Source organism: Phoca vitulina, unplaced genomic scaffold (genome assembly GCF_004348235.1).
Source record: "Phoca vitulina isolate PV1807 unplaced genomic scaffold, GSC_HSeal_1.0 scaffold38, whole genome shotgun sequence".
Taxonomy (NCBI): domain Eukaryota; kingdom Metazoa; phylum Chordata; class Mammalia; order Carnivora; family Phocidae; genus Phoca; species Phoca vitulina.
Genome location: NW_022589741.1, coordinates 14078053 through 14096198, shown reverse-complemented (window position 1 = coordinate 14096198; position 18146 = coordinate 14078053). Strand labels below are relative to the sequence as shown.

General features: G+C 53.2%; 1 protein-coding gene across 2 annotated transcripts; it reads right to left on the bottom strand.

Moving 5' to 3' along the window:
* Positions 1–385: 385 nt before the first annotated feature.
* On the bottom strand, positions 386–12806 carry IL10RA (interleukin 10 receptor subunit alpha). Of its 2 annotated transcripts, none has more exons than XM_032427977.1 (7): positions 12639–12806; positions 10457–10577; positions 9679–9863; positions 8614–8783; positions 7826–7976; positions 6359–6480; positions 386–3032 (listed from the first exon to the last, which is right to left on the bottom strand). In XM_032427977.1, the coding sequence occupies exons 1-7, from the start codon at positions 12703–12705 to the stop codon at positions 2121–2123; spliced, it is 1728 nt and encodes a 575-aa protein (XP_032283868.1). In that variant the 5' UTR covers positions 12706–12806; the 3' UTR covers positions 386–2120. The 2 variants fall into 2 exon arrangements, with proteins under 2 accessions (XP_032283868.1, XP_032283870.1); XM_032427979.1 differs by having other exon boundaries at positions 10457–10571.
* Positions 12807–18146: the final 5340 nt, after the last annotated feature.

The window sequence follows — 18146 nt, the reverse complement described above, 5'->3', positions numbered from 1 at the left end:
TGGGGCGAGACTCAAACCCACATGTGGCTTTTCGTGGAAAGAGCAGGCTGCTCTCAGAATCAAATGCAGATGGCTTCCGCACTTATGAGAAGCACCCCTGGGACGTACCTCCACGTCGAGAAGGGCAGGTGACAGAGCTCCAGGGAGGTCTGGTCTGGTCTCTTTTCCAACTGGCCAGACGCCACACTCAAAACACTGTTATCCATACCCATTACATACTTCATGTTAGCGTGAGGACTCCTACCTGTGTCTGTCTGACTTGAGCCCGAGTCTTCGTTTGTGCTCAAGCAACATCACACATCTTATCAACCTCAATTATCAACAGCTTGAGGCTTCCACCAGTCACCGTTTTTGATCAGAAATTTGACTGGTTTCACATGATTCCTGAGGTCCTGACAATTTATTGAAATAAAAAACATGCGTCTCTGATTTAGAGAGCCTTGCGTGCAAGGCACATTCAGACCCACCGCCTCGGAGCCTCACACCCCTGTCCATTGAACACGGCAGGTGTGGCTTTCTAGTTTGACAAAGAAACCGAGACCCTTCAGTTTACAGATGAGGAGATGCAAGAAACAGTGGAGTCAGAACGAGAACCTCCAGGTTCTTGAAATACCCAGAATCCTTGCACTGTACCGTGCTGCTGCTTCAATAAATAAGTGAACAAAATAAATAAACAAACCTTCCAAGGGAACCCTGAGGCATCTTCCCGCAAGCCCAAGTTTTGAGAGGGAGTTCAGTTATCAGACTGGCACATCAGAGCTTCTGGGTAGGATGTGGTGGGGGAGTCGGGGTGGTTCTGGGTGGATTTCCTGAGCTGGAGTGTCTCTTCTCAGAATGCCACAGAAAAATGCAGGGCCGAGGGGTGACCCGGAAGGGGGGCGCGGGCAGACCCCAGGCCTGCCACTCCCCCCAGCTTCCTTGCCCTTGGACTGTAAACTCACTTTGAAGATAGAATCCAAACGGACTATGGGGAGGCAGGGCCTATACCTGTTCCCTTCCTGGGCCCAGGGTCGGGTAGTCCTCTTCGCATGACTCCATGGACTTCTGCTAAATTTGTTAATCCCCAGCATGCGAAAGAAGCTGGCTCTGTGCAGATATAGGTTCTGCAGGCAACTTCCTCCCAGCCCAGGGCCACACCAGGCTGGGGATGCCACCCCTGATGCCAGCTTGGTTACCATCCAGCATGGAGGGCCCACTGGAGACTGAGTCATTATTCCACATATGCTATCAGAGGATAACAGGGTCTCTGAGAAGTGGCTTGGCCCAAGCTCACACAGCTGGACACAGAGAGCATGGGTCGGAGCCCAGTGCCATGTCCCGTGGGTCTGTAGCTGGATACTAGCAGTAAACAGTGTAGGTCCCAACCCTGACCGTCTGGGGTGGGCAAGCTGGTGCCCAAGCCCAGAGACCACCTGAAGTGTTGAATTTTGCCCAATACAAAGAACCGTGGTTTCTCTGGTACCATCAGCAAGATGGTGGGGGGCAATAGGGTGGAGGTAGTGAGTAGCTCGGCCACAGGGGCTTCATCCCCTGGTGGCTCTATAACCATGGTGGTAGACTGACTGACCAGGACAGATACATCTTAAGATCTTCCGTGACAAGCTCCCTGCCTGGGAGGACTGCCAGCCGGGAAGCTTCTTCCTATGACCATCCCAGGCTGACCAGCTCTGACCATGCCAGAGATCAGACTTGGTCTCTGCTCCCTCCTTTGTCCTCCTAGAAATGGCCCCTTCAGGGAAACTGCCCTGCCCAGCCCTCCATCTGGCTGGAAGCCCTGGCACTTGGCTGGTCTAGGGGGGAGGCCTGGGTCCTTCCTGACTGCAGCTTGGGCCTCCCAATTCCAGAAAACCAGTGATTCCCCTGAGCAAATAATCTGTTACAGTACAGGAAGAGCCCGGAGGAGGGAGGAGACCTCCGCCCGGCCCTGCCTGGCTCTGCCTGAGTCTTTGGAGCCCTCCTGCAGCCCAGGCCGACGCCAATCACAGAGAGTCTCTCTCTGCCCTGGGCCCCTTGGCCAGCCCTGCTGGGCCTGCCGATGAGGGCTCACACTGGCCTCGTGCGTCACTTCTGACCCCGGGGGGCCCTCATGGCTGAAATCAAAAGCAGCCCCTTAGCCTGAGTCACTCATCGGAGTGGAGGCTGGAGATCAGTGGCAGGGTGACCAGGTTTGAGTCGAAACTGCCCAGGAGACCGCCTGGGGCTGCCACACAGTCCACAGGGGCAAGATCATGGGCCAAGCTCCAGTCAGATGCTCCTAGGTCAGCACAGCTGGTCAAGCCCAGGAGTGACCATTCCTCCGTTGGCTGGTCCCACTGTCCAGTTGAGGTCCCCGAGGTAGTGACAGTCATTCCTGGGTCCTGTTTCAAATAGCCCTTGGCCAGCACTGGTGGAGACCAGCCTGCCTCGGCATCCAGGCACATCCTGAACCCGGGGCCAAGGCTATCTGTCAAAGAGGACTCTTCCTCCAGGCAGCCTGTCTTGGCTGCTTTCTCCTCTGTGCATCTGGTCTGCTTCAGGTAGCCCCGGAATGCCACTGAGGCTGGGTCTTCTTCCCCAGGCCCCTCAGGCCCGGGGGCATTGACAGGGCCCAAGGTGGAGCCACTCCGCCCGTCCCCAGGCTGCCCCTCAGAGTTCTGGACTAGGCCGATGCCACTGTCATCCCGGCCCGGGCTGCTGTGCCCCACCCGCCGCTCCCAGCTGGGGCCAGTGCCGGGACTCAGGCCGGGCTCCTGCAGGCAGATCCCGCTGTCCGCGCTGCCGCCGCCGCCGCCCTCCAGCTCCGGGAGCGCCCCCTTGCCCGCGGTGCCGCCAGCCTGGGGGTGGGGGGCAGGGAGGAGGAACTGGGGCTCTTCATTCTGCAGGGATGGCTTGGCACTGCCAAAGCCACTGTCCGTGCTGCCGTGCAGTTCCGAGTTCTTCAGCTCTGGGGACACTTTGGGGCAGGCCTCCTCGTCCAGGGGATGGATGGCGTCCTGGGGCTCGGGGCAGGGAAGCTGGCTGACAAAGCTGGAGGCCTGGGGCTTCTCGAAGACCTGGAGAGGAGAGGGCAGAGTGAGAGAAGCGAGGGTTACCTGCGGGGACCCGCTCTGGCGCTGCAGGCCTGGCCCTGGGGCCAGGAGGCGGGCTCGAGAAGGTTCTGCTCTAACCGAGGAGCCACAGAGTCACCTGCACTTTTTGTTTCATTTCAGAATCGACCTTTCCTCTTAGTGCGATTCTCAGTTTGGCTCAGGCCTGCACGCTCGCAGCCCAGATGGAACGGCAGGCAGAAGGGGAGCCGGCCGGGAACGGTGAATGTTCTCGGCCCCAGCACAGTCCTTTCCAAACCTGAGAGCAAGCCGGACTCATCTAGATAGATCTAGAAGTGTGTTTCAAACTTTTTTGGACTATGATCCCAAATAAGAAATGTGTTCCACGACGCCTGTATATAGATATCCCATAAACTGAAAGCAGTTTCACGAAAGAGTACGTTTTACTAGCCGGGTACCGTGGTCTACACTACTACTCTCTCCTATTCTACTCCTGTTCTAGTCTATCCTACCCTGTCCTATCCTGTCCCCTCCGTTATCCTCGCTTGTCCATTTCATTTTTTAAAATGCTGGATGTGAGACACAAAATTAACTTCTCCAAAGTTCACCAGATTAAGTGACTTGCGCAAACACAGGGTGGCTGCCACGTGGGGCAGTGGAACGAGCACAGAATTAGCAGCGCGGGAGGAGCTGCTCCCCACGACCTGCCCAGAGTCCCAGGGAAAGTCACTTAATCCCTCTCCCCCTTGCTGTTCCGTCTCAGCCACACTGGGGTTCTTCCTGCTCATGCATCAGCTCAGTGCTCTCAGGGCCTTTGCACATGCTACGCCCTGTGGTGGGAACACTTCTTTCAGCACTTGCTCTGGCTGTGTCGTTCTAACATTTGGGTCTCAGCTCAGATGTTTCTCCCCAGAGAGGCCTTCCCGATCATCCTGGCTAAGGCAGTGCTGCGACCCTCTCTACATTCACCTCGTTACTTCTTCCTAGCACTTGGTTCCTGAAATTCTTTTTAAATTTATTTTCTGCCTCCCACCACAACCTGCTCTCTAGCCACACTTACTCCCCACACCCAGCAGAATATAAGCTTCTTGAGGACAGGAGCTGTCTAGTTTTGTCTGCCACTCTGTTCCCGGAACTTAAACTGGGCTGGCACATAGGAGGCTCTCTTAAAGTTTGTTGACTGACTTACTGACTCAGCACACCTGCCCTCATTCCCTTTGTAAGTTTGGACTCAAATGCACCTCTTAATTGGTTGAGTTCCTATGAATATCACACAAGTTGGTGATTAAGGATAATCTGTTTCTAGAGCCAGACTGCATGGTTCATATCCCAGCTCTGCCTTGTATCAGCTGTGCCGCCTTGGCTGAATTATTTGCCCTCTTTGTGCTTTAGTTCCTCGCCTATAAAACAGAAATAGTCACAGTACCGGCCTCCTTGTGTTGTAGTTAATGCACGGCAAGTGCTTAGAACAGTGCCTGGCACAGAGAAAGCACTCAGTAAATATTGGGCACATTGAATTTTACCCTCCAATCTAAGGAGAGAATCGAACTTCAGAGAAGTGAAATGACTTGCACAAAGTCACAGCGGCAGAGAACAAACCTGCGATTTGTACTCCACTGTCCTGATCTGAAATCCCCATTTATCCAAAGAGCAGATCAGAACAGCGCATGAGTGGGAATAAGCATATGAATGTGAAAGTGCTCTGTGCACTCGAAGTTATTCATGAAGTTAGTAATGACCACCATCATTAGATGAACCAACTGGGCTGCATTTATCTTGAGAAGGAAAACATTCTCAAGGAGAGCTCACTTCTGTGATCCAAATGGCACAGAGGAATGAAAACCCAGAGGCTGCGTTGTCTCCTCTGGCATTTTGCACCTGTGCCTATTTCCCTGGCTTGCATTAGAAGTAATAGATTCTACGCTGGCTGCCCTACCGGGCTGTAATCAAGCCCCTTGGGACCAAGGGCCGCATGAATCAGCTTCTTCCCAGACCACATGTGGCCTGTCATTGGTGCTCAATAACTGTAGCTCAACGGCCACTTCACTGATCTCTTCCTAGATGCTCTTTCTGACGCCCACCGAGGAATCCCTGGCTCCAGTTACCAGGACCAGCCTCCCCCACCCCTCTGCTTTCTCGTCATCCGTCCCTGAGCGCAGCCCCCATCCCGGTTCCAGGCCCTGCATACAGAACATGCTCAGAGCACTTGTTAAACAGGCCGATGCATACATGTTTGTGGAACGGAATCTCCCCGGAGCACAGAGAAGGGACAATGAGTTATATACTTCAGTTAGACACAAGAAGAACTTTTTAATTCTGTAAGGCTCCTCGTCATACCACTCTACCCAGGGCACTGGGGCTAGGAACACAGTCCTTTGCTGCCGGACAAAGAGCCTAATTAGGCCAGGCGGTCCCTTCTCTCCCCACATCCCCACTCCCTAGAGTTCTTACTCAACATAATTCCAAAGGGTCTTTGTCTCTCTCCTTTTTTTCCTAGAAATCCTGGGATCCCTCTTGGGGGGGTAGCCCTCCCAACGGAAGGTCCTCCCCGATGGAGCCGGTCCTTCCCAGCAGAGCCCGTGGCCCTCACAGTGATGGCCACTGTGGGGATGTGGCGGCAACCTCCAGAGCAGCCTGAGTCCCAGGCGGGCCAGGCAGAGGTTTGGACATGCTGCCCAGTGCTGCGAGCTGCATTCTGGAGGCTGGCTAAGCACAAGTGCACCAGCTGCCCGCGCCGTGTGGCAAGAGGAGATGCTCTGGGTGGGGGGCAGAGACCCTGGCCACCCCACGACCCCTCCTCCTGGGCAGCAGCCCTCGTTCTGCTCCCTGTTGCTCTGGCAGTAGCCCTAAGCCTGGGCTCCCAGCCGCGTGTTCCTCCTCTTCTGGAACACTCATCATCACCAGCTGGCAGGGCTGGGAGAGACTGGGCTCTTCCTGACTTCTCCTGGCTCCCTGGCCCCCGTGCACGGAACAATCGCTCCATGCCTCAGTTTCCTCCCTTGTAAAATGAAGATAATAACCCCACCTGCTTCAGAGGTACTGATGCACACGGGCTGGCCCATGGCCAGTTGTTAGTAAACAGTAACAAAATGGCACGTGGGGGGTTGGGACTACTCAGTATGTGTCTTATCGGGGGCCCTTAGAAGGCAATGTTCTCAGCACTGGGCTTTGCATTTAAGCCCTCCCTCTGTCCCCACGGTCCTTGATGAAGGGGCCTCCTGATAATGTCAGGGCTGAGGGAAGGGACTGTCTGGGAGGGAGCCCCCCGTCTCCTGGAGTCTTGGTATGGCAAGGAAGGATGGGCCAGTGCCCCCCCCCGCCCCGGGACTCACCAGGACGGTGGGCAGCTTCCTCCGGCGCCGCACGTACAGATGCAGGGCCAGGCAGTAGGCCAGGGCTCCGCACAGAAGCAGGACGAAGGTGAAGAAGATGCTGAGGTTGGTCGTGGTGAAATCTGCGGGCCCAGAGAGATGTGTCTGTGGCCTGGATCCCAGGAGCCCACGGCCACTTTTAGGAGCCACTCAGTCAGCGGCCCCCGGTGACCCCCTCTAGGCCACAACCAGATGCTTCTGGATCCTTGGAAATCCCTGCCTGGCCTTCCAACCTCTGTCCTGAAGAGATTCCCTCACTAGACCCACCGACCCTGCCTCCAGCTCTGCACACAACTCACACCACAGCACGTGGAATGGGGGGCAGGATGGGACAGCAGGTAAGATTGGAGGCCTGGCGCCAGTCCCAGCTCCACCACTGACTCAGCCGCTCTGAGCCTCAGTTTCCCCATCTATAACATGGGAAAAATAATAGTGCCTACCACATGATTGTGAAGTACACAGCACACCTCCCTTAACTTATGTTACCTGATCCTTATAACAACCCTAGGAGGTGAGTACTATGATCATCCCTATACACAATAGGATCCTGGGGCCTAGAGAGTTTATGTAACTTACCCAAGATCATATACCTCGTGAGTGGTAAAGCTGAGATTTGAAGCCAGACCTGTCCACAAAACTTAGTTCTTCTACCAGTGAGTGAATGTTAAAAAAGCTCTTAAGGCTGCCCAACACAGGGATGGTGCCTTAACTCTGCTTAAATGAGAGTGAGGCTAAATGACAATGAACTTGTGAGTGTCCTTCATGAACTGAAATGTAGAAATACAGGGAGTCACTCTGGTCCTTGCTGGGCCTTGCTGGCCTGGCATGACTGGTTGGGGCATATGTTGCCCTGAGTTGCTATTTACAGCTTCCTCTGGGCACGCCCTGTCTCCCCAGCCAGACTGTAAGATCCTCATGGACAAGACCATGGCCTTCACATCCCAGGTCCTCTCCCCTCCCTCCTTTCCCTCCCGTCCCCAGCACCTGCGGAGAGCCTGGCTTTAGCAGCTCTGGCAGGGGTCAGCTCAGTTCCATGGGGAGGGGGGACAAGGAGAAGGCCCTCTGTGCCCAGCCTCAAGAAAAGACAGCAGAGGGATGTAACAAACAGGAACTATCGCAGCTGACAGAGCGGGCCTGGGACAGGGAGGGGGGAGGGGAGCGGTTCTTGGGAAGCACAGCTGTGCTCAAGCAGAACACCAGCAGCAGCAGAATCAAGAGACCTGGCTCTGCCTCCATGCCCCAGAAAGCTGTTCAGACCCACAGAGCCTCAGGTCCCGCATCTCTAAAATGGGGACCATAGGAGCTTTCTCATAGGGCCATGTGGGGGAGTGCCCCTGGCATCAGTGGTCCTCAACTGATGCTTTTTGGATCGTGTGAGGCCCTTCCTGCCTCCCGCCCCCCAGACAGCAGCCCCAACCGCAGACTCACACTGCTGGGTGAGCACGACGCACTCCTCCTTGGACCATACCCCCTTGTTCAGGCGGGAGCTCACAGACGGCTTCACCTTGACACAGAACTCTCCCAGATCTCCAGGGGGTGAGAGGCTGAAGTTTTCATGCTTCACCTTCTCCTTTGTGAACTGAAACAAAACCAACAGCAATAAACAAAATGTACCCTTGATTCACGGACCACGGAAGCTGAGAGTGGGGGAGCCATCAGAGATGCTCCAGGCCACCCCCTTCAGTGTCCTTTCCCTGACATGACAAACCCAGTATTATCAACGCAGCCCAAGATCTCTGTGATTAACATGACTTATTTTGTACAAAAAGAGAAAAGGAACATTTTATAGTCGCTGAGGACCTTCCTAGAAGGGGCTGGTGTCAAATGGTGGGAAGAGGATGGATCTGGCAGATTCCAGATCTCCCACTTAGGGGGTGTCCGTGGGCAATTACATAGCCTCTTGGAGCCACATTTTCCCATTTATAAAATGGAATAAAATATCCACCTGCCAGGGGATCAGGAATAACAGCTATTAAATGTCTTGTGTGGTGCCTGACACTAGTGGGCCATGTGTTCCCTGCCACCTGGCAGGAGCACAGATTTGAGGGCTGAGGTCATCTCAGCTCCCTCCCCTGCCCCACGCCCTCCCTCTCCACTCTGCCAGCAAAGTTCCCCAGGGGTGCACAGAAGGTGCTACCAGCCCCGCTGACAAGGAGGCGCAGGGAGCCCACTGCGTTACAAACACAGACGTCCTGTGGCCCTGGGGAGGCCCGTACCGTGTAGTTCCCCGGCACCTTGCGAATCTGAATCTCATACTCGCGGAAGTGTTGGAAGACGCTTTCGTAAGTGTCACCCGCAGGGGCTATCTTGGGCCTGGGGGGCTGGATCTTCCCGAGGATGATGCCATTGTGCACCTCTAGCTTCACACTGCCAATCGTCAGAGTCACTGGTGGGGAGGCAAAATGATGAGGACTGCAGGCTGGGGAGGGCCTGGGTGCCCTGCCCATGCCTGGCCTCTAGGGTCAAGCTTTACCCACCCTAAAACCTGGGCCACCGCTTTCTCAACCTGGCAGCACATAAGGACTTCCTGGGAAGTACATTACAAATACAGATGCCCCGGGTCCACTCAGGACACAGTGAACTTGAATTTTTGAAGCTGGGCCCTGGACACATTGATTTTTAAACACATTCCTCAGGTAATGTTTCTGTAGCCAGCTAAGCACTGGCCTGCGGGCAGGCATTTGGGAGCCAAAGACCTCGAAGACCATTGGTTCTGACTCTGAATTTTGCAGAGCAGGCTCACCACACTCATATAGAGCACGGTCAATTCCAATTCATAGAATGGCAAAATCCCAGCAAGTCTGGGGCTTACCCTTTTCTCTTATGTCTGCTGAGAGAGACCCCCAACCCTTCTTCAGTAGCATCTCCCTGCTTCAAAGCCTCACACCCTGATCACTGGGAGTTCGGCCCCAAGGATTGAGGACTGGATCCGATTCTGCCTACTGTTTCTTGCTCTGTGCTGAGTGCTTTTGGATTTACTTCCTCTTCCAGAACTCTACAAGTACACAGGTCTGGCCCTTGTGACTCAGCTGCTCCAAACCACCCCAAGACTTCTCTTCTGTAGGATAAACAACTCCAGTTCCCTTTTAAATCTTGAACAACTCGGCTCTTTTCATCTAAATCTTCCCAAAAGTCCTGATTAGTTATTTGGGCAACTAGGTCCTCACCCGGGAAGCCCGGCTGGATGGTGAGCTACGGGAACAGAGTCACATTCTAGACTAGAGTTTCTGGCAGGAAGGAACCCCCAAAGCCATCTTCTAGGCCCAGGGGAGGAAAAGCACCTTCATCCACGGAGAAGCGGGTGTTGGTGAAGGTCCAGTTGGAGTACTGGTTTCCATCCACCGTGCGGACCTTGGCTCGGTAGCCATTGTTGTGGTACAGGTCCAGGGTCACCACAGTGAGATCACAGAACGACACCTGGGTCTGGCTGCAGCTGGGGATGGACTTCCAGAGTTCTAGCCCATACCTGGGGAGATATCAGGCAAGGCACTAGTAGAGGAACTTGCGTTCAAACCTACCTCCTTTAAGAGGAAAGCAAGGGGCCCAGGGAGAGAGCTCCCATGAGGTACAGCCTGCCGCGTATTTTCTCTGGTCCCGGGCATCTAACTGCAAGAGGATCGCTCTTGGCTCTGGGACTGCATACCAGTTTCTCTTAGATTGGAATATCTAACAGATCTCTAACTCCTCCAGGAAGACTTGCTACCCACTGCAATACAACCTCACTTCTCAGGCTTTCTCCCAATTATATTTACAGTCCGTTAGGGTTTCCTTGTTTCCCAATTATATTAGGGATGCATTTCTTGTTTCTCCAATAAGATGGAAAAAACTTGAGGGAAAAGGAAATACCTTGGCTTTCTCATCCAAGAGCTCCCAGCACACTGCTCAACACATATGGGGATCAATCAGTACTTGTCAACCGATTGATATATACCAGGGTCCTTCCCGGTGTTACTTCAATAACAAGACAGCTATGTCTTCCCATGCCAGGGAAGTGAAGGAGATGCGTGTGCCCCCTCCCGCACCCACCTCCCTCCTTTCTCCATCCTCCCCTTTCCATACCTCAGGAGCTCTACTTCATAGTAGGTGCTGTTTGACGGTTTCGGGATGGGAGTCCAGTGGAGGACGTGGGAGAAAAATTCTGCTTCAAACCACACAGATGGAGGGCTGGGCAAATCTGTCCCTGGCGAGAAGAGTGTCCATATCAGAGCTCGCAGAGCCCTCCCCCAGCAATGAAGATGTCGACGGTGATGGTGGCCATCATCCTACCAGCTTCCATTTATTGACTACTTTACTGTGAGCTGGACTCTCTGCTAAGTACTTTACATATGTTCTTTCAGTTAATTCTCACGACCAGCCCTACAGGATAGACATTTATGGCCCTAATTTTACCGGAGAAGAAATAGGGGCTCAGAAAGGTTGAGTGACTTGCCCAAGGCCAAAGGAGCTAATAAGGGGCAGTGTGAATCCTCATGTGTCTGATTCCAGAGCTAGTGTTGTATCCTTAGATCACTGTCTGTGATCAGAAACAGAAGTGGTGGCTAAGAAGAGCCAAGGGGAGTCTGATGTATCTCCGGAGACAAAGCATAGGCTGAGAGCTAAGGTCTCATTAGCTAAGCTAATGTCTGTCAGCAATGAGCTCTCATCTCAGATGAGCTAGTCCCTGTCCTTGCTCCAGCCTCATCCCAAGGCTGGCCCCCATCCCCATCCCTGGTCCCTACCCTGGCCCCAGCCTTGGCTCCAGCCCAAGGCCTCCTCTCTGGAGTTCTTGGGGATACACAGATATCCTGCTTGTTGGCATCTGCCTGTTTCTCTTCACAGGTCTCCTGGGCAACCCCAAGCTGAATGCTTGCCCCGTTCCCCCACGTCTAGCAGGGCTGTAGGCTGGGTGAGGACGGACAGAATGAAGCAGGTCTGGTTCTAGATTGTGCTGACATTTCCACACAGAGCCAGCACCCTTGGCTCGGCGGTGAGATACTACTGACCACTGTCTCACTCCACCTCCTGCCCCCACCCCCCATTCAACATGGGGCACTCCAACTTCAGGAGCCTCCAACTAACACTTGTCAGTGTGACTTGGGCAAATTACTTAACCTCACCGAACCTCTCATTTGTAAGAATGTAATAAATACACCTACTCTAAGAGTCTTGCCAATCAAGTACAATGAGGTAGGTTAGGGCCGATAGCCAGTCTGTTCTCTCCTCCTCGATCCCTTCACGTCTCTCCATCTGCCAGCCACTCAGGCTTCCTTTGTTCTCTAACCTCTCACCATCTCTCTAGTAATGCTTCTTCTAGAATTGTCATTTGCACTTAGAAAGTACATCTCCCCTGTTTCTTGCTTGCTTTTTACACTATCTTTGATTCTCAAGGCTGTGTTTCAATTTCAAAACGTTAGATGGAAAGTGAGAAACGCAGCGGGTCTTCGCGGTATTGGGGCTGCATATCCCCGACTCAGTTCTCCATCATGTGAATGGCTGACTGCAGGTTTTACTTTGTATTTTGGTGTAGACGCAGTTTCAGTCCCTGCTCTCCCTGGCTCCACTCTCCGTGCCTCCACCTCCCTGCCCTGGCATTCTCTCTCCAGGCTTTATTCTCTCTTGCAGAAACTTTCCAGGATAGCTGGCTGGGTTAGAAGACTGAGCTAAGGGGTAGGAGGAGGGAGAGGGAGGCAGGTGGCAGTCGGAGCACATTAGGGGCTAAAGAAGGAGCAGGAATGATCAGATGGAGCAACAGGTGATAGTAGGGGGCAAGACCTGGGATGGGGGCGGGAATGGCATGGGGAAGAAGTAGGTTAAGGGGAGGGCTAAGGGAAGGTGGAGTCAGATGGGGGATCAAAGTCATTCCCCAGAGGGGAAAACCTTCTTACCAGTTGAACTAGAACAACAACAAAAGGCCAGGACTAAGTTTCTGATTCGCTTGGAGGTGGATAGAAGATAAAGTGGGGGTGCGTGGGTGGGTGTCACTGAACTTCTCTATCCACTCCCCCCCCCCCCCATCAATTTCATGCTCTTCCACTTCCACAATGGGGAGCCTGAGATCCAGGCTTGCCGGAATGAGGGAGCTTCTGGGGTGGGGTAGACAATGGACGCCCCCCTCCCCAGAGGGACAGCCAGACGGGGTTCTCCGTGGAACGCACAACTATAACGTAGGGGCGACGAAGAGCGCGAGTCGGGAGTGGACGCGCACCCAGCCCCGCCGGGCGGGCGCGGAGAGGGCCGGGCAGGGCCAGGCTGCGATCCTTACCGCGCGCGCAGGAGCCGAGGCGCAGGCTGAGGAGCACCGCCAGCAGCACTACCAGGCGCGGCAGCATCCTGGGCACGCCGCATCCTCCGGGGCCGGAGCGGGAGCCGGAGCCGAAGCCGGAGCAGGAGCCGGAGCAGGAGCCAGGCTGCGCGCCTCCACCAGCGGCTCGGCGGCTCTGCCTCTGAAAGCCGGGGCTGGCGGGCTGTCCCGCCCACGCCTCGCGGGGCTGACGTCAGGGGCGGGGCCCCAGGAAGCCCCGCCCCCCGAGGCCGAGCGTCCGCGTGCGGGTGCGGGGCCGGGTGCCCACTGCCCAGCGCTGGCCACCGCGCCCCGCGGGTGGGGACGATGCAGGGACCCGGCGGGCGCCGGGCCGTCACGGGCCGGGGGCGGGGTTCTGACCAACCCTTCCCTCCCGGCTTCCAAGGCCCCCACGCTGTGATCGCGTCAAAGAGGCCTGGGCAGGTGGGGTGGCCGTGGGGCAGAAGGTGGGGTGCGGGTGTCAGAGCTGGTTTTGCCCGACGAATAGGGTTGGGATTGGAGCTGTGGCCAAGGCCCGCCGCTAGCTCGGAGTTGGGGAAGGAGATTGTCCCAGGCGCTCAGGGAACATTGCTAGGACACGTGTGTGACTCTTGGTGTTGCCCTAGTACCTCGGTGTAGGACTCTGAGCCAAACTAACGGTAGAATAGGCAGTCCCATCTCTGACTTAATAGTTTTGGAAGGGTGCCCACAACCTCCCTCAGCTCCTTTTGGTTTCCCTCGCTTGCCTGAAATCTCACATTTAGAGCTATTTCCGCCCTGCCCCCCCGCGCGCTGGGTAATAGCATTCTTAGAGAACTGGGTAGCTTATCATCGGTTACTCACGCTTCGATATCACTTGACTCATCTGAGATTTCACTCCAGGTGTACCGAAGATGTGGGGGCATGGGAGACACGCTCTGTCTGCTTCACTCTGCTTGCACCGTGACACTTGCTTCAGAGTATGTGCGAGTATTGAGGAGGGGCTCCTATTGGGGGTCGGAAGGTCTACTTTAGGACTAGGAAGACCTCACTTTTTGATGATGGTGAGTGAAGGTCAGGGATGCCCAGCTCCGTAGATAGTGGAGAGTGGTATACGCAGGCCCAACAGGACACAGGGTCAGTCGGAGCCCCCCTAAGGGGACAGCTCTTGTTGCCACACCCTCTGATCAGCTGGGAGAAAGAGTTCCAGGGTTTGTAATGTGTGACAATGTTTTCTGCACTCTCTGTTGCTCAACTGAAAGATGAAGAGTGTGGCCAATTGCTCAGAGGTATCCAGGCATGACCCAAGGGGTGGGGCCGCCTTTTGAGATGACTTCTCAGTTCCTACTGACCTTTTGAAGGAGGAGGACACTGTGCAGTTTCTTGCTGAACTTGCCTTTACGCTTTACTTTCTTTTTTTTGTTGTTGGGTTATAAGAGTTAAAAGTCTTACCTCATTGCCATTTTGAAGGAGGGTCAGATTTCTTAATTCACTCATGTGATAAACATTTTCTGTACACTCTGTTTGGGCCAGATACTGTGTTAAAGCTGAGGATAAAATGGTGACCAGAACAAGGTCCCTTCCCCCAAGAAATTTACAATTTAGCTAGAGACAGAAAGTAAAGAGAGATTTTCATATGCTGTGAGAAGTGTGCTGGGAAGGGAAGTACACACTAGCGTGGGGACACAGGAAGCAGGCACTCGACCCCAACGGGGGTAGACAATAGAGAAGGCTTCTTGGAGGAGGTGATATCCAAGCTGATAGGGATGAGTGAGAGGTAGTGGGGTGATGAGTGGAGAGGAAGGGGGTCCCAGACAGAAGTATATACTTAGAGATTGGGGAACATGGCACTTTTGAAAAACCTTGTCAAGTGCATAAATTAGCCTTCCTGGTTTAAGATAAGAATGTCACAATGGCTAACATAGGTTAATGTTTTGTTCAGGCAGAGCCTGAGTTTGAATATAGGCTGTCCTCATGTAGCTTGCTGCTTCATAGAAAGCACTCAGAACTGGAATTATGTCCAACAGATGATTGTGATACCTTTTGTAAAAAAGAAATTCGTATGTTTGCTTTGGTTTGTATTCAGTAATGTATTCTCCGTGTTCTAAAAAGTCCACACTAAGGTTCTAAGATTTCTGGTATTCGTAACAGCTATATTTCCTGCTTCCCTTGCAGTTAGGTGGAATGTGTGACTGGGTTTTGTAAAGTTGAATTTTGTTTTATGTAAAGTTGAATTGATGGGTGCTACTTCCTGGCCTGGCCTCTAACTCTGTCTTTGCTATTCTGTGAGCCAGGTGGTAGGGGTCCAGTGGACTCCAAGGGGATGGAAGGAGCCTGGGTCCCCGAATCACCTCTTGGAGGGCAGCTATTCAGTAAAGACACCCAATCTGTGTGAGCCTGTGACTTGAGAGAGGAGTGAACTCTTGTTGTATCTAGTTACTGAGATTTGGGAAGTTTTGTTATACCAGCTAATGTTAGGTATCCCGATGAAGGTGCCAACATTGTCTCTCTCTCTCCCTCTCTCTCTCTTTTTTTTTAAGATTCTATTTATTTATTTACTTGTCAGAGAGAGAGACAGTACAAGCAGGGGGAGCAGCAGAGGGAGAGGGAGAAGCAGGCCCCCCCGCTGAGCAGGGAGCCAGACGCAGGGCTTGAACCCAGGACCCTGAGACCATGACCCCAGCTGAAGGCAGGCACTCAACTGACTGAGCCACCCAGGTGTCCCAACATTGTCTCATTTAATCCTTGTTACCACTCACATGAGATTGGCTTTGTTACCAGTGTTTTACAGACGGAGCGGTGAGGTCAGAGACTAAGTCACTTGTCGGCATCACTCAGTGGGTGAGTGGCAGAGCTAAGATTACAGCCCAGATCCCTGACTCCAGAACTCATGCTTTCACTACCATATAAACAATGCCCTTTCCCATCTTGGAAGAGCTCTTGGAAAAGACAAATGTGTAGTGAATTGGGCAGGGGGTGGGGCAGGGGGAGGAAGAACAGCTCAGGGCTGAGTGTTGGGGGTGGAGGGAATATGGTGAACCCCAGGGAAACTGTGGGCGGAGCTGGGTAGACAGCTTTGTCCCCATGGCCACACTGGGAAATTTTTAGGGCAAATTTTGAGCTCTGGATGGTTGCATTGTCTCATTTTCACTTTACTTCATCTTAGTCCTCAGGATGATGCTTCTAAACAGGCACCGCCCCCCGGGGGGGTTAGGGTGGACTTCTGGGAGGGTAGGAAGTCCATGCTCAATTGTGGTAACAGGCACACTTGTAGTTTCTGTCCCTGAACTGGTGATTGGGGAAGTTCCAAGCCTTGTGATCACTGTGTCAGAGCTACACATAACAGGGAAAGAGTCCTAGACGGAACTGACCCCAAGAAGGAGACAGAGAGAAGGAGACTGCCTGAGGACACTTGGCAGTCATTGGATCAAGGAGAACCATAGATGGAAGGTGAGGGGGCCACCAGAGGCCAGCCCCAACTCCAGGGGGAGCCTTCTGGCTGCTGTCTACAGAACCTAATTAATGTCCATCTCCCTTCATTGTCGGCCTGACTCCCTCCTGGCTGAACATAAAAGAGCTCAGAAGGGACGGAACCCCCTTCTCTGAATGCCCCTCTCTCATAGGTTTAGATGGTGACGCAGTCGGGAAGAGGGAGTTGTTTGAATTTCAACTGGGTGGGCGATAGGCATCCCCGAAGGGTTTGGGACAGGCGAGCAAAATGGCAGGTTTGCGTTTTATTTTTTTTTTTTTTAAGATTTTATTTATTTATTTGACAGAAAGACACAGCTAGAGAGGGAACACAAGCAGGGGGAATGGGAGAGGGAGAAGCAGGCCTCCCGCCGAGCAGGGAGCCCGATGATGCGGGGCTCGATCCCAGGACCCTGGGATCATGACCTGAACCGAAGGCAGACGCCCAACGACTGAGCCACCCAGGCACCCCCAGGTTTGCGTTTTAAATAGAAGAGGAAACTCAGGGCATGGAGGTGACTAGCTGAGGCGAGATTTGCTAGTTAATGGCAGAATCCAAACCCTGGCCTCTAGATTGAAGTTCAACTCTCTTTGCTGGACCTTCCACAGCCGCGAAGCTTGTGGAACTATGAAGACTATGGGAGGGTGTCTTGCCTATCAGCCTAGAGGAAAGAGGAAAAAAAAGAACCTCCCCAGCTAATTCCCTTGAATCAGCGAAGTTGGAGCAGTGTGGATGTCCAGGGCTTGGCGCAAGACGAGGGACATGCACTTATTTTATTTTGACATGACTAAGGGGGTCCACCCAGGACAGAGGGAGGCTCCCACCTAAAGACAAATCTTAATTATTACTTCGTGTTGTAAAAACTGCTTGTCATCTCTTGCATTACAGGTAGCTTCAAGTATTAATTTTACTTTTTTTTCTCCAAGTTTTTCTTTAAGTTCCAGTTAGTTAGCATACGGTGTAATATTAGTTTCAGGTGTAGGATTCAGTGATTCATCACTTCCATACAGCACCCGGTGCACCTCGCCGCAGGTGCCCTCCTGCACTCATCCCCCTACCCACTGCCTCTCCGGCAAACCTCAGTTTGTAGTTTCGAGTATTGAAAAGTTGAGCTCTGTGGGCAGCCAGTGCTGGCTGGGAAGACCTACGCCAGGGGCTCAAAGTCCCAGTTGTCAGTTGTCATCTGTGACTGGGTTTCAGGTCTCAGGTTTCTTAGCTGTGAAATGAGGATGACACCCCTTCATCGAGTTGCCGGTAGGAATAATGTAAGCAAGCGTTTGTGAAGTACCCTCAGCTAGGCGCTGTGGGGTATAAAAATTAGTCACTGTCCTTATTGGGTGCATGGACTTTCAGGGGGTTTAAACCTGTAATAAATAACTCTGATAGAATATCAGAAGGACCCGCTCAAATAGAAAGTGTTCCGTCAACTCCAAGGTGTAATACACATGCAGGATATCGCTACCCTTGTTATTTATTTATTTATTTGGATCGGGTCTCCTGTTCGTTCACTGCCAGGCCAAGCATACGTGGATCAGCTCACAACCACAAACCTGCTCCCCCTGTCCCTCACAGGTCGAGATTCCGATGCCCCATGGAATCCTGGACTCCTTGTGTGGAGGTCAATTCATCCGTCCTCCTGCTTCTGTCCCAGGAAACAAGGCCTTTCCCCTTTCACAGAATTCACAACAAGTACAAGAAACAGTTACTGGAGGTCAGTTGGGGATGCTGAGTGTGCACGTGAGTCCGGCGGCCGGCTGTGTGGGAGGGGGTCACGGAAGAGGGAAGCTCCATTCCTAGGGTGGCGTTGAAGTTCTTCTAATTTATGAGAAAATGAAAGTCAGAGAGGAAGAGCTCATTTTGACAATGGCAGATTCATACCTCACCCTCAGATTCATTCTGGGGCTATGACCTTTGAGGACATAAGAACAAGTGAGCTCATGCTCTTTACAACTTCTTCCAAACTATTGTTCATAAGCCGACAGTGGGCGACTGATGTCGTGAGGTCCTGCTGGTCTCTCAGGTGTCCAGCAGCCAGCATCCTC

Excerpts from the sequence above, each read along its gene's own strand:
- IL10RA (XM_032427977.1), bottom strand. The coding sequence starts at position 12,705 with ATGCTGCCGCGCCTGGTAGTGCTGCTGGCGGTGCTCCTCAGCCTGCGC. Across the intron at positions 9,864-10,456 it reads TATGAAGTAGAGCTCCTGAG|GTATGGGCTAGAACTCTGGA; the intron begins GTATGGAAAGGG and ends ATATCTCCCCAG. Across the intron at positions 8,784-9,678 it reads CCGCTTCTCCGTGGATGAAG|TGACTCTGACGATTGGCAGT; the intron begins GTGCTTTTCCTC and ends CCTCCCCACCAG.